Below are 16022 nucleotides of genomic sequence, written 5' to 3'. Positions count from 1 at the left end.
AATTCAGAGGTAGAAGGCCCTGGGTTCAATCCTCAGTATCATATACATGCACAAAACTGCATGAAAGCATCCCAACAGTCATATTTTAAAACATAAGAGGAAAATATTTTGCTTAAAAATTTAGTTTGAAGTGCTATCATACCAAAAGATTTCAACCGTCTGCATTTTCTGCTCATTTGAAGAGTTGTTACTTCAGCCCCATTACAAATTATAGAAGTTAATATAAATGTTCTATTAACTATAATAATTTCTTTTTCTGCTTTTTTCTAGGTATTACACCTGTGTATCATAATATGTTTGCTTTAATGAGTGAAACAGACAGGGTCTGGTATCCACCCAACCACGTCTTCCATATAGATGAGTCAACCAGGCATAATGTACTCTACAGAATAAGGTACTTTATTCACATAAAGTGACTTACTTATTGTAAAGGACAAAGTGAGGAAATTATCATTTATATAATCTGATAGTTGTGATGTTTTGTTCTGGTGGAGTGCCACTATATCACTTTTCATTATAATGAAAATTAATAAAAAGGAGATGAGAATGATCTTTTCAGTAAAATTCTAAATGTTTGGGAATGTTGCCGTTTCCTTGGAAATGTGATGTTTTATGCAATAAAATTGATCTCACATCTCTTCTTCATAAATAACTTTTTAAAAAGTTGAAATGAAAGCCGTGTGTGGTGGTGGATGCTTGTAATCCCAGCATTTGGGAGGCTGAGACAGAAGGATCACGATTCGTGGAGAGTCTCAGCTACTTAGTGAGGCCCTGTACAACTTAGTGAGACCCTGTTTCAAAATAAAGAATAAAAAATAAGGCAGGGTCTGTAGCTTGGAGGGTGAATGCCCTTGGGTTCTATCCCCAGGCCTGTAAAAAAAAAGTGAAATTAAAGAAAGATATTTTTTATGTGTGGTATTGGGGATTGAACCCAGGGTCATTCTATCTCTGACCTACACACATAGCCATATATATATATATATATATACACACACACATATATATTTTTTAAAGTTTGAAACAGGGTCTCACTAAGTTGCAGAGGCTGGTTGTACTTGGATTACAAGTGTGTGTCACCATGCCCTGCAGAAAGATAATATTTTTCCAGTCGGGCGTGGTGGCACACACTTGTAATTCCCACGCTTGGGAGGCTGAGACAGGAGGATCCCATGGGTTCGAAGCCAGCCTCAGCTACTTAGTGAGGCTTTCAGCAACTTAGTGAGACCCTGTTTCCAAAAAAAATTAAAAAGGTCTGGGAGTATAGCCCAGAGGTAGAAATCCTCTGGGTTCCACCCCAGTACCACCAAAAAGAAAAAAAAAAAGAATGAAAGATAATATTTTTCCAGTATTTATTTGCAGCCTTAATTGTAATTTACTTAATCATGTATGGCAATGTATAATACCTGTTTAGAGAAATCCAAAAGTATTTTTCAACTCAAAAAGAAGAAACAAATAATTTTGATCTGTAACAAAAATAGTTATAATTTTCCAAGCATTTGTATGTATTATTTAATTTTCATTACAACTTTATGAGATATTAAGAGTTCTAAGTTGAAGATAAAAATTCTGATGCTTTGAAATATTTCTTATATTTACTTATGATCTCACAGATAGGAAATGACAGTGAGGTTCATTCATCATATGAGTTTATGTCATAAATTTGCCTTTAACCACCTTATGTATAGCTCATTAAAGAAATAATGTGTGCATAGTATTTAGTATATCTATCATATGGTAGGATTTTAGTATTTCATTGCTTTTTCCTTTTTTCATAGTGTATAATATGTAGCTGGATGTGTTTCAGTTTTTGAACTTCTAAGATGTAATTTATATTAAATTGAACAGATCATCTTTTATATAATGATTGTAAAGACAAAATTAGTAAAGAGCTCAGTAAATGTCCAAATAAATAACAAACGTAAAAAATGGCATGTTATATATAAGCACCCAGCTTTAACATAATAAAATCCCACTAAAATTGTTATAAAAACTTAACTATTCATGAATAATGTTAATAAGAAAAAACATGAGATATTATGAGAAAATTATAAACTTATTAAAAAATATGAAGAATGAGAGTGTAATATAGCTGTCCCTCAGTATCCATGGCGTGTTGATTCCAGGTCCTCTGTCAGATACCAGTATCCACAGATGCTCAAGTTCCTTATATAAAATAGGTGTGGTATTTGCATATAACCTATACAAATCCTTTTGTATAACTTAAATTATCACTAGATTATTTATAATACATAGTACAATGTAAATGCTATGTAAATTGTTATATTTTATTACATAGGGATAGCAACAAAAGTATGTTCATATTCAGTTCAGATGTAATTTTTTTCTAAATACTTTCAGTCTATAATTAGTTGGATTCATAGATGCAGAACTCATGAATAGAGAGGGCTGTTAACTATACTGACTAGAAAGATGAAATATGACAGAGATAATGATTTTTCTAAAAATATAGGATTAACTAATTCAAGCCCTAACAAAGGCATTTTAGGGAAGTTGCCACATTATTAACTTAATCTCAATTAAGATAGTCATGAGAAGACTTATTCGGCAGTTGTGAAATGCTTTTGTCTTAGATATTGTCATGTTATGTGACACAATAGAATGTTGATTATTATTTACACTACATAATTAAATCCACTATCATATGGGACATGGTGTTGCATGCGTATAATCCCATTATTTGGGAGGCTGAGATAGGAGACTTGCAGGTTTGAGGCTAGTACTTAGGAGCTTAGCAAGATCTTGTTTCAAAAACAAAAAGATAAAAAGGGCTGTAGGTGTAGCTAAGAGGTAGTATGCCCCTGGACTTAATGACTCAATCACCAGTACTGCTGCCCCCTAAAAAATGATATCGTAATGTAAAGAGTAGTGATGGTGCCCATATAGCCTGAAAATTGTTCTTTATTATATATGGAAACATAATATATGATAAAATATTTTTACATGAATGAGAAGGGGAAGACTAGTCAATAAATGGTGGTAGTATGATTGATTACTTATTTGAATAAAATTTTAGCCTCTTAACAGTGCATATTAGAATAAATTTTAGATTGATTATAGAGTAAATTGATATATAAATAGAATTATTAAAAATAAAACCTTAAAAGCTGAAGTTGAATTTATTACCTGTTAATTTCATGGGGAAAAAATTACATTTCACAACAGTAGAAGAAATAATATTGGGTTGTTTGCTATTGTTGAGTATATTAAAAATTTAAACTTCTGAAGGTTAAAATGAATTCTAAAAAGACAAATTTTTAGAGATGGTTTTAACAAATTAAACAAAAGGTTAGTATTTTACAAATTTGAAATGAAAATACTATATCAATTAATTACTTAAAAGTACATGAAAAGATTTTTTCACAAATGGACAATGACCTTTTGAAAAAAATGCCCAGTCTTACTAGTTATGAGAACAATGAATATTTGTAACCATGTGAAACACCAGTCTCTCATGATAGTTTGTTAGTATCAAAGCATATAACCTCCATGAAAAATCATTTAACAGTATTTGTAATTCTTATGTCACATGCTGCTCTGAATAGTTTTCTGTTGATTTTTAGATTATAGTTGTCTCTTACTCATGAAATAGACCCACCCTTTGTGGGGACACAGTATTATTGCATGGTAAAAAGAATATGGACCCATTCATGATTATAAAACAAAAGGAAGAGGGAACATCAATAAAGTAGGGTTTAAGAGGGATATTCATAACATGATAAAGGCTCTCTACCAAAACATGTAGCAAATAGTATTTTTTATGGTAGAATGTTAGCAGCATTCTCCGCTGCTAACAAAACAAAGATGCCCACTGTCACTACATGTATTCAGGATTTTAGTAATGTTCTTAACCAATACAGTAAAGATAAGAAAAATAACAGGTCTAGTGATTGAGAACAAAGAAGCAAAAAAATCATTGTTTATAAATGGTGTAATTGTTAACATAGAAAATATGGGGAGAGCTACAGGCATTAGTTACAAGCTTTATATTAGTTACAGTCTTTATGGTCAATATTTAAAAAAAATCACTGATCTCTACATACCACAAACAAACAGAAAAGAGTTTATTTAAAAAAGCAATTACTAGCAAATAGGTACTTAGGATTAAATCTATCAAAAATTATATACAAGTTTTTGCAGGGTTTAAGACTGTAAATTTGTTTTACTTAAACTTGCTAGCGTGTATATTATATCATATTATTGACAAGGTTTCAGTATCTTATGAAGAATTTTTTTCTAAATATACTGTATTTTATGCAATCAGAAATATATCTTTTTATTTTGAAATGCATGTAGAGCACGGGACAGCAATTTTTACATTGAAAAGTGACAATAAGTATTTTAGACGCTATAGGTCATATTGTTTTTCTTGTTGACCATCTAACTATGTTGTGTTAAACAAGCCATAGACAGTAAATAAATGAGTGGGCATACCTGTATCCCAAGAAGACTATTTATTAAAACTGGCTAGTAGGTCATATTCAGCTTGTGAGCCAGTTTGCTAATCTCTGCTCAATTAAAGAGTATTTCTTGAGCTGCGCATGATGGCCAACACTTGTAATCTCAGTACTTGGAAGGCAGAGACAGGAGAATCATAGGTTTGCAGCCAGCCTCATCTACTTAGGTCACCTGCAATTTAGATCCTGTTTCAAAATAAAGAATAAAAAATAAGGCTGGGGGTATAGCTCAGAGGCAGAATGCCCCTAGGCTCAATCCCCAATACAACAAAAACAAAACAAAAAAAATGTTTCTTTTATCAAATATGAGTAAAAATGAGTTTTTCTTAAACTCAGGGGTCATTTAACCACAGCTACCTATAGTCAAAAGTCTTACTATAAGTCACTATAGCCGTCACCTGGGAAATACCACAAAAGAGAGAATGTGGAGGGGGCATGTGAATAGCCTCCTTACTTCACTTTGTTTGTAGGAGGTACAGTCCAAGAAGACTAAGAGAAACTTGATTGACATGGATTATGATCATCCACTCTTCCCTCACCAATTCAATTATGTGGACAAGAAGGAAAATTTTTTTAAATATTTATACTTTTTTCTTTCTCTTTTTAATTATTTTCTTTCCTCCTCCACCCTCCTTTGCAACCTTTTTTTTTTTTTTTTTTTTTTTTTTTGGTGGTACTGGGGGTGGAACCCAGAGGATTTCTACCTCGGGGCTATACTCCCAGACCTATTTTCTATTTTATTTGGAAACAGGGTCTCACTAAGTTGCTGAGAGCCTCACCAAGTAGCTGAGGCTGGCTTCGAACCTGTGCGATCCTCCTGTCTCAGCCTCCCAAGCGCAGGGATTACAAGTGTGTGCCACCACGCCTGGCTCTTTGCACCCTTTTTATACTTTTTTCTACCTTATTTTTAGATTTTTTTTTTTAGTACTAGAGATAGAACTTAGGGATACTCTACCATGGAGCTTGTATCTCCAACCCTTTTTTACGTTTTATTTTGAGATAGCGGCTAGGTTGTTTGCAGAAGCTGGCCTTGAACTTGTGATTCTTAATCTATGAGTAGCTTGTATTATAGATGTGTACTACTCTCCTGGCTTAATTAGACTTTCTAAAATTCATTTTATTTACCATTTTTTTGTTGTTTATATCTTATTTATGTATTTGTTGATTTTGTGGATCTTGGCATTGAGTCTGAGTCTTCATGCACATTGGGGGCAGGGAGGAGGGCTTTGCCATTGAGTTATACTCCCAGCCCAGTTGAGAGGAACTGAACCTAGCTCTAGCTGCTACCCCCTTAAATATTTATAGTGGATACTTTAATTTAATGGGAAGACAAAAGCTCCCAGCCAATAAAAAATCCTCAAACGGGCACAGCTGGAGATCTAATATGCCACTATCCTGAAGTCACCCCACAGTAACAGCTAAGAGAAATAACACAACTCTGAAGACACCACACCTAATAGGATCCTCAGCATTGGTCACTTCAATACCCTATGCGATCACGTATCTCTGAAAAGATTGAATGTGAATTACTACAGAGGGGAAGCTATGGTCTTAGTCCCCGCATCTCCACGTGAAACATGTGAAACATCAGGAGCTTCACCCCTGTCTAAACAAAGGACAAAAGCTTCAGGTGCTTTATCACAGTTGGAATAGCCAGTATCAGAATTGCTTTCAAGTAACAGAGCCAATATCACCAGTGTCCATAGACTCTCCCACAACCTGATAGGGGCTTCCACTTCTATTACAAAGTGTCCACACCACATACTCTGCTATTTACACTACACCTGCTTGAATTACCAGAGGGAGCCTATTATTTCAGACATACAGGCTCTGGTATGGTATGCATTGTGTCCGAATTCACTAATGACAGCAGGAGTAGCCATGGAGAGATTACACTATAAAGTCCATTTGGAATTAAACTCAACACCACACAACAGATCAATACACAAAGACTCATCAAGAGAAGACTCATCAAGGGATGACTGTAGATTAAGAAGGCCTTCCTAAAACAGGAGGATCATAGGTTCCAGGACAGTCTCAGCTGTGTAGTGAGACTCCCAGCAAGCTATCGAGACTGTGTCAAAAACAAAAAGGTTTGAGGGTATAGCCTGGAGGTAAATGCCTAGGATTCAATCCCCAGTACCCTCTCCTCCCTCCCCAAAAAGGCCTTTACATAAAAATGGAATAGATAGACATCTCAATAGATATACAGATCTCAACACAGGAACACAAGAAATATGAAAAAGCAAGGCAGTATTACACTACCCTTCATGATTTATTCTACCTCTGATCTATACCTCCAGCCATATTTTTTGAAACGGTCTCATTAAGTTGCTCAAGGTTCACTCAGTAGCTGAGACTGGCTCAAACTTGCACTTATCCTATTTCAGCCTCCTAAGTGCTGAGATTATAGGCATGTGCCACCACACCTGGCTGAAAACTGAATTCTAAGAGAATACAGATAAATAATTGAATAAATTAAAAACTACAATGATGGATGTGTATGAGAGGTTCAGAAAAGATATAGAGGTTTGAAAAAGAACCAAAAAGAATCTTGGAAATGAAAAAGTCAATAAGTCAAATTATAAAAAAAAGAAAAAAAAACTCGATTGAAAGCTTCATTAACAGACTAGACCAATCAGAAGAAGGAATACTAGGACTTGAACACATGTCTAACAAAATTTTATATTCAAATGAAAATAAAGAACAGAACACAAAAGATCTCTCACGTGCCATTACAAGTCTGCATAATCTACATAAAATGAGAGAAGAGCTATAGGTTGAAGGCATAGAAAACCTATTCAATGACATAATGTTGGAAAATTCCCCAATCCTCAAAGAGACATGGAAACCTCAAATATGAATGGCTAGAAAAGAACCTTTTCATGACAGTTAAGTTGCCAGAAGTATAGGAAAAAGAAAGAATATTAAAATCTGCAACATCTATAGAATATTCTCTTAGCTGCAGAATACATATTTTTCATCAAAGCATCAAAGGATAAATAAATGAAATAGAAGACTAAAAGAATAATACAAAGATCAATGAAACAGAGTTGTCATTTGAAAAGATAAAATCGACAAACTTTTAGCTAAACTACAAAAAGGAAAGAAGAACCAAGTAAATATGATGAAAGGGGAGATACTTCAACAGACACCACTGACATTTAATGAATCACTAGGTGATATTTTAGAAAGCTACATGCCAATAAATTAGAAAATCTAGAAGAAAGGAAGAAAGAAGGAAGAAAGAACTATAGACTAAGAACTATAGACTAATATTACTGATGAACATAGATGCAAGAATTCCCAATAAGTAAAATATTTGCAAGTTGAACTCTCAACAGCACATTAAACAAAAAATCATATGTCATGATCAAGTTGGCTTCATTCCAGGGATGCAAGGATTGTTCAACATATGCAAATTACAACATATGCAAATAAATAAACATAGCTCATAAAGAGAATCCATAATAAAAGTCACATGAGTAACTCAATGGATACAGAAAAAGCCTTTGATAAGATTAAACATCCCTTCATTATGATAGTCCTGAATAAATTAGGTATAAAGGATCATACCTCAACATAATAAGAGCTATGTATGACAAACCTATGGCTATCAAGCTGGGTGTGGTGGCACACGCTTGTAATCCCAGCATGTGGGAGGCTGAGACCGGAGGATTGAGGTTCGTGGACAACCTCAGCTACTTAGTGAGGCCCTCTGCAACTCAGTGAGACCTGGTTTCAAAATAAAGAATAAAAAATAGGGCAGGGGGGTGTAGCTCGGAGGTTGAATGCCCCTGGGTTCCATCCCCAGACCCACAAAAACAAAACAAAAAACCTATGGCTATCATACTGAATGGGGAAAAACTGAATATTTTCTCTAAAATTACAAACAAGAAAGGGTGTCTCCTATCTTATTCTATACACTACTAGACATTTTACTAAAAATAATTAAGAGAAAAAAATAAAGGGATACCGAAAGAAAAGGTGGAAGTCAAATTATTTTTTTGCTAATATGATTATGCATATAGAAAATCCTAAAGACTCCACCAAAATACTTCTAGAACTGAGGTGTTCAGTAAAGTAGCAGGATACAAAACCAGTATACAAAAATCAGTAGCTTTTCTATACATCAATAATGAACTCTGAGAAAGAAATCAGGAAAGTTATCACATTCACAATTACCATATGAAAACAAAAACAGGAATAAAACAAAGGATTAGGATTAAGGATGTGAAAGACCCCCTACAATGAAAATTAAAAAAAAAACATTGAACAGAGAAATTGAAGAAGGTGGAAAGACCTCCATGTTCATGGGCTGGGAGAATTAATATTGTTAAAAATTTGAAGGCATGGTGGTCCATGTTTGTAATCCCAGTGCTTAGGAGGCTGAGACAGGAGAATCACAGATTTAGCAAGTTACTAAGACTGTTTCAAAACAAAAAATAAAAAGGCCTGGGGATGTAGCTTAGAGCTGGAGTACCCTGGGTTTATTCCCTTTACTAACAGAAGTGACCTAGAAATTCAATTCTCAATCAGTATACCAATTATATTCTTCACAGGGCTATAAAAATCAATCTTAAAATTCATATGGAAGCACAGCAGACCTCAAATAGCCAAAACAATCCTGAGCATAAAGAGCAATGCTGGAAATATAACAATACTGGATTTCAAACATTCTGCAGAGCCATAGTAATAAAAAGAGCATGGTACTGACATAATAATAGAAACGTAGACCAATAGAATAGAGAACCCGGAAACCAGACAGTTTATTCTCAGCAAAGGTTCTAAAAACATACATTGGAAAAGGAAGGTCTCTTCAACAAAGTATACTGGGAAAACTGGCTATCCTTATGTAGAAAATGATTGCTTCTGCATTCTACATTTTATATTGCACTAAAATAGGCAATATATTGATTTTACACTTGTATTTCTTGTATTTTCTACTTACATTCTTATCATGGTCTAATCTAGATACCCTTTTGTATTCATCTTGCATTTAACACTGTTAGCATTGTTTTATGATAATGATATAATACCTTTCAATATGCTGAAAGTGGTTCTAAACACAGGGTAACTTATATTTTATCTTTTTGGAGGTTGATGGAATGTCCTAATTGTCTTCTAGATTTTATTTTCCTCACTGGTATTGCAATGGCAGCAACAGAACTTATCGGCATGGAATATCTCGAGGTGCTGAAGCTCCTCTTCTTGATGACTTTGTCATGTCTTATCTTTTTGCTCAGGTACGAATATATTGCCTTATTTGTATGAAAATTATCCAGTATAGTGTACCTCTTAACCTGGATTAAGTTCCTATGGGAAAATTGCATTTTAGTCTTGATAGCAGGGGTATAGAGGTTAAGAAAATAGTCTTTTTAGGACCAATTTTTAATTTTATAATTTATGAATAATAGAATATATATTTAAAAGAATTTTTGATATTTTTGAATTTTCTTTTTTTTATTTTAGGACTTTCAATAGTTTTAAGGATTTCAGAAAGTATAAACTGAGTTTTACTAAATTCATATAGATATAAGTGGCTAAAATATTAGTATAATTTCTTGAGAGTGGTTTAAAAAAAGATTCTGGACAACCTCAAATCCAGATGTAAAGAAAGTAACATAAAAATGATCTATGATAGTTTGTATAGCTCCTTACTGGAGAGTGGTTGGATGTTGAGATTGAGTCTGTGAGTTGTGTTCCAGCTATGTTTGTTAATACTGTTGTGTTAAATTTTGGTATTGTGTTTGAACATTTCATAATGCTTTCGTCTCTGTTACCCTAATTAAAATATTTTGTCATTAAATAACTTGTTTTCATGTGCTGTTGAAGTAGCATGAATAGACAAGAAAGAAAGAGAGGAAACGGTAATTTAGTGCTTCTGGGTAAAGTTATCCCCATGGACTAAAGAGTTCTAAATTAGATTTGTTGATTGATATTATAGAAAATAGCCCCACAGATGCTCATGGATCATATGTCATAAAGCCTAGTAAGGCTTGTTAAATTAAGAGCAATAGATTGAAAACTATTTTTCTTTTTGGGTATGAGGCTAACTAATTTGTTTTTGTTATGGTAAAACATCTATAATAAAGTTGACCTCTTTAGCCATTGTTAAGTATATAGTGCAGTTGTATTAATTAAGTAGATTCACATTGTTTTAAAACCATCACTACTGTCTACCTCTAGACCATTTTTCATCTTTCTGAACTGAACTTTATGCCTCTTAAATAACAACTCTCCATTTTCACCTCTTCCTGGGCCTTGTCAATCACCATTTGCTTTCTGTCTTTGTGAATTTGCCTATTTTAAATACTTCATATAAATGGAATTATACAGTACTTGTATTTTTAGGACTGGTTTAATTTATTTAGCATAATGTATTCAAGGTTCAGCTATCTTACATCAGGTATCTGAATTTCATTCCTTTTTAAAGCCGAGTAGTATTCCATTGTATGTGTATATCACATTTTGTGTATTTTTTCATCTGATTATGGACACTTGGATTATGCCAGCTTTTGATTATTGTGAATAATGCTGCTGTGAACATGGATATACAAATATTTCTTTTGAGTCCTTATTTTGAAGTTTTTGGGTATATATCTAGAAATTGAATTGCTGGATGATAGGTCAGTCTATTTGTGTAGAGCTCCTATAATGTTTCCCAAAGTGGGCACCTCATTTTTCATTCCTAGAAGCATTAAACACTGTTCAATTTCTCCACATCCTTGATAATACTTTTTTAATATAATAGTCTCCTGATGGCCGGGCATGGTGGCGCACACTTGTAATCCCCACACTTGGGAGGTGGAGACAGGAGGATTGCACAGGTTCGAAGCCAGCCACGCTGGTTTAAGAGACCCTGTTTCAAAAATATAAAATAGGTCTGGGAGTATAGGCCAGAGGTAGAAGGGCTTCCAGGAACCCCAGTACCACCAAAAAAAAAAAAAGAGTCTCCTGATGGGTGTGAAATGGTATCTCATGGTATTGATTTGCATTTCCTTCGTGGTTAATGATGTTAAACATCTTTTGACATGCTTGTTGGCTATTTGTGTGTCCTTTTTTAGAGAAGTGTCTATTTAAGTCATTTGTCCATTTCTTTATTCAGGTTTTTGTTGTTGAACTGTATATGTTTTTATATTACCCATTATCAAGTATATGATTTGTATATATAGTTGATGATTTCATACTTTTTTTGCTCTTTTAGTTGGATCCTTTGATAAGCAGAAGTGTGTGTGTGTGTGTGTGTGTGTGTGTGTGTGTGTGTGTGTGTGTTACTGGGATTTGAACCCAGAGACATTCTACATCTTGGCTACACCCTCATCCTTTTACTTTTTTTATTTTTTTTATAATTTAATATTTTATTGGTGCATTTTATTTATACATCATAATGGGGTAAAAAACTTGTGTAGGCATAAATGCACACATCACCCAGCCATCCCCCACCCAGTCTCTACCTCTCTCCCTCCCCATCCTTCCCTCTCATGCTTGGTTTAGTGGTTGACTTCGATATGAATAAGTACATCATGCACTTTAAAGCATTTCCTTCTCCCCACCTCCCATCCCCACAGTTACGTTGTCTTCTTTGCTCATCTATAAGATCTCTTTTTTCACCTGGAATTCCTCCTATGACCCGATTCACCCTATCTTTCACATATTAGGGAAAGGATCCAATTCCTTACTTTTTGTTACTGACTAATCTCACTTAGCATAATGTCCTCAAGATCCATCCATTTCTCTGAAAATACCACAATTGTATTTTTTTTATGGCTGAGTAAAATTCCATTGTGTACATATCCCACAGTTTTGTAATCCATTCATCTGTTGATGGACATCTTGGCTGGTTCCACAGTTTGGCTATAGTGAACTGTGCAGCTGTGAACATAGATACACATTTCATTAGTTTGGTAGTTTGGTTTCCTTTCTTTAGGGTAGATACCCAGAAGTGGTATTGCTGGATCGAATGGTAGATTTGGTTGTGTTTATTCCATTCTTCTGAGGATTCTCCATACTGTTTTCCAAAGTGGTTGCACTAATTTGCAATCCCACCAACAATGTTTTAGAGTTTCCTCTTCTCCACATCCTCACCAGCATTTGTTATTGTTATTTTTTTTTTTACTTTTTATTTTTATTTTTTTATTTTTATTTTTTTAACAATTTTTTTATTGAACATAAATAGTATACATTTACACTATATTTGGTGCCCTCTCCCCCCCTCCCCCTTTTTCTCTTCCCCCCTCCCACCAATGGTTGTCCAGGTTAACCATGTCTTATTCATAATTTTACACATGTTCAGGTGTAGACCCTCATTAATCAAGATCGGCCTTTCTCCTCTCCTATCTTCCCATTAAAACTTAGCTAGTATTTCCCCTCTAATATCTGGAGTCCCACTGGTATCCTTTGTGTTTTCTATTTTGGGCATATTAGAGGAAACATGTGTATCTTCTCCTTCTGTGCTTGGCTGATCTCACTTAACATGATGTTCTCCAGGGCTTTCCATCTTCTTGCAAATGATATAATTTTGTTCTTCTTTATGGCTGATAGAATTCCATTGTGTGTATTTCCCACAGTTTTGCTATCCATTCATCTGTTGATGGTGATCTGGGTTGGTTCCATATTTTGGCTATTACAAATTGTGCTGCTATGTACATAGGTATGCATATGTTGCTGTATTTCTCTGAATTCAACCCCTTTGGAAAGATACCCAGGAGTGGTATAGCTGGATCATATGGTGGATCTATTCCCACCTTTCTTAGGAATCTCCACACAGATCTCCATAGTGGCTGAACTAGTTTGCACTCCCACCAACAGTGTAAAACAGTTCCTCTTTCCCCACATCCTCGCCAGCATTTGTTGTTGTTTGATTTCTTTATGCTTGCCACTCTGACTGGGGTTAGATGGAATCTCAGTGTAGTTTTGATTTGCATCTCCCTGATAGCCAGTGATGAAGAACATCTTTTCATGTATCTATTAGCCCTTTGTATCTCTTCTTTTGTGAAGTGTCTATTTAGTTCATTTGCCCATTTCTTGATTGGGTTGTTTGTTTTGCTAGTGTAGAGTCTTTTGAGCTCTTTGTATACTCTGGATGTTAGCCCCCTATCAGAATGGTGGCTGGTAAAGATCCTTTCCCATTCTGTAGGCTTCCTCTTTAGGTTATTGATAGTTTCCTTTAATGAGAAGAAACTTTTTAGTTTGATGTTATCCCACTTGTTTATTCTTGCTTTAATTTCCTGAGCTTTGGAGGTTTTGTTGAGAAAGTTACTGCCTGTGCCAATATGTTGTAGTGTTGAACCTATGTTCTCCTCTACTAACTTCACAGTCTCATGTCTAATTTCTAAGTCGTTGATCCATCTTGAGTTGATTCCTGTGTTAGGTGAGATATAGGGGTTTAGATTCATCTTTTTACAAATGGTTAGCCAGTTCTCCCAGCACCATTTGTTGAAAAGGCTGTCTTTTCTCCAGCGTATGTGTTTGGCCCCTTTGTCAAAGATTAATTGACTAAAGATGTGTGGGTTTGTTTCTGTATCTTCTATTCTAATCCACTGGTCAGTGTATCTGTTTTTGTGCCAGTACCATGCTGTTTTTACTACTATTGCTCTATAGTATAGTTTGAAGTCTGGGATTGTAATGCCTCCTGCGTGTTTCTTGTTATTGAGAATTGCTTTGGCTATTCTAGGTCTTTTCTTTCTCTATATGAAGTTCATGATTGATTTTTCTAGGTCTCTGAAGAATGTCACTGGTATTTTAATGGGAATTGCATTGAACCTATAGATCAGTTTTGGCAGAATGGCCATTTTGATATTTATTCTGCCTATTCATGAGCACGGGAGATCTTTCCATCTTCCAAGGTCTTCATCTATTTCTTTCTTTAATGTTTTATAGTTTTTGATGTAGAGGTCTTTTACATCTTGGGTTAGGTTTATTCATAGGTATTTTATTGGTTTTGAGGTTATAGTGAATGGAATTGTTTTTTTTTTTTTTTTTTTGTTTCTTTCATTGTGGGTTCATTGTTGTCATAAAGAAAGGCCACTGATTTCTTTAGGTTGATTTTGTAACCTGCGACTTTGCTGAATTTGTCAATCAGCTCCAGAAGTCTTTTGGTTGAGTTCTTTGGGTCTTCCAGATAAAGGATCATGTCATCTGCGAATAAGGATAATTTTACTTCCTCTCTTCCTATGTGGATTCCCTTGATTTCCTTCTCTTGTCTGATTGCTGCAGCAAGAGTCTCAGGACTATATTGAAAAGGAGTGGTGATAGTGGGCATCCTTGTCTTGTTCCTGACTGTAGCGGAAATTCTTGCAGTTTTTCCTCATTCAATATAATGTTGGCTTTGGGTTTGCAGTATATTGCCTTGATGATGTTGAAGTACTTTCCTTCTATCCCAATTTTTTGCAGTGTTTTTAACATAAATGGGTGTTGGATTTTGTCGAATGCTTTTTCAGCATCTATTGCTATGATGATGTGGTTTTTGTTCTTCGTTCTATTTATGTGGTGAATAACATGTATTGATTTGCGTATGTTGAACCAGCCTTGTTTTTCTGGGATGAAACCGACTTGGTCATGATGTATTATTCTCTTGATATAGTTTTGAATGCGTATAGCTAGTATTTTGTTTAGAATTTTTGCATCTATGTTCATTAAGGATATTGGTCTGTAGTTTTCCTTTCTTGAGGTATCTTTATTTGGTTTGGGGATTAATGTGATACTGGCCTCATAGAAGGAATTTGGAAGAGTTCCATCTCTTTCAATTTCCCGGAACATGTTATGAAGTATTGGTATTAGTTGTTCACTGAAGGTTTTGTAGAATTCAGCTGGGAACCCATCTGGGCTTGGGCTTTTCTTTGGTGGAAGAATTTTTATTGCCATTTCTATTTCTTTGGTTGTTATTGGTTGGTTTAGGCTTGCTATGTCCTCTTGGTTGAGTGTAGGAAGGTTAACTGTGCTTAGAAATCTGTCAATTTCATCCAGGTTTTCAAATCTATTGGAGTATAAATTTTTAAAGTAGTTTCTGATAATATTTTGAATTTCTTCCCTATCTGTGGTGATATCTCCTTTTTCATTTCTAATTTTGATAATTTGAGTTGATTCTCTTTTTCTTTTGGTTAGGTTGGCCAGGGGTTTATCAATTCTATTAATCTTTTCAAAGAACCAACTTTTTGTTTTATTGATTCTTTGAATTGTTTTTTTGTTCTCTATTTCATTTATTTCTGCTCTAATTTTGATGATTTCTTGTCTTCTGCTGGCTTTGGGAATAGACTGTTGCAGAATTTCTAGATCCTTGAGTTGTGTCATTAGGTTCTTTACTTGGTGGTTCTCCGTCCTTCTTATGTGGGCACTCAATGCAATAAACTTTCCTCTTAGTACTGCCTTCATGGTGTCCCATAGGTTTTGGTAGGTTGTGTCTCTGTTTTCGTTTGTTTCCATAAATTTCTTTATTTCTTCCCTAATTTCTGCTCTTACCCATTCGTCATTCAATAGTGTATCATTCATTCTCCATGAATTTGAATACTTTCTTTCGAGTTTCCTGTTGTTGATTTCTACTTTTAT

The 16022-nt window shown here is 34.6% G+C and overlaps 1 protein-coding gene across 1 annotated transcript in view; it reads left to right on the top strand.

Annotated features, from left to right (window-relative positions):
- JAK2 (Janus kinase 2) overlaps positions 1-16022 on the top strand; it is a gene marked incomplete at its 3' end in the record, with an annotated part of 122474 nt that overhangs the window by 34483 nt on the left and 71969 nt on the right. Inside the window, exons 3-4 of the mRNA XM_080708990.1 lie at positions 271-394; positions 9604-9721. Coding sequence (XP_080565116.1) covers positions 271-394; positions 9604-9721 — 242 coding nt within the window. The remainder of the gene's footprint in view (positions 1-270; positions 395-9603; positions 9722-16022) is intronic.

This window comes from Muscardinus avellanarius, assembly GCF_963383645.1.
Source record: "Muscardinus avellanarius genome assembly, chromosome: 13".
Lineage (NCBI taxonomy): Eukaryota > Metazoa > Chordata > Mammalia > Rodentia > Gliridae > Muscardinus > Muscardinus avellanarius.
This window is presented reverse-complemented; position numbering and strand designations above follow the sequence as displayed.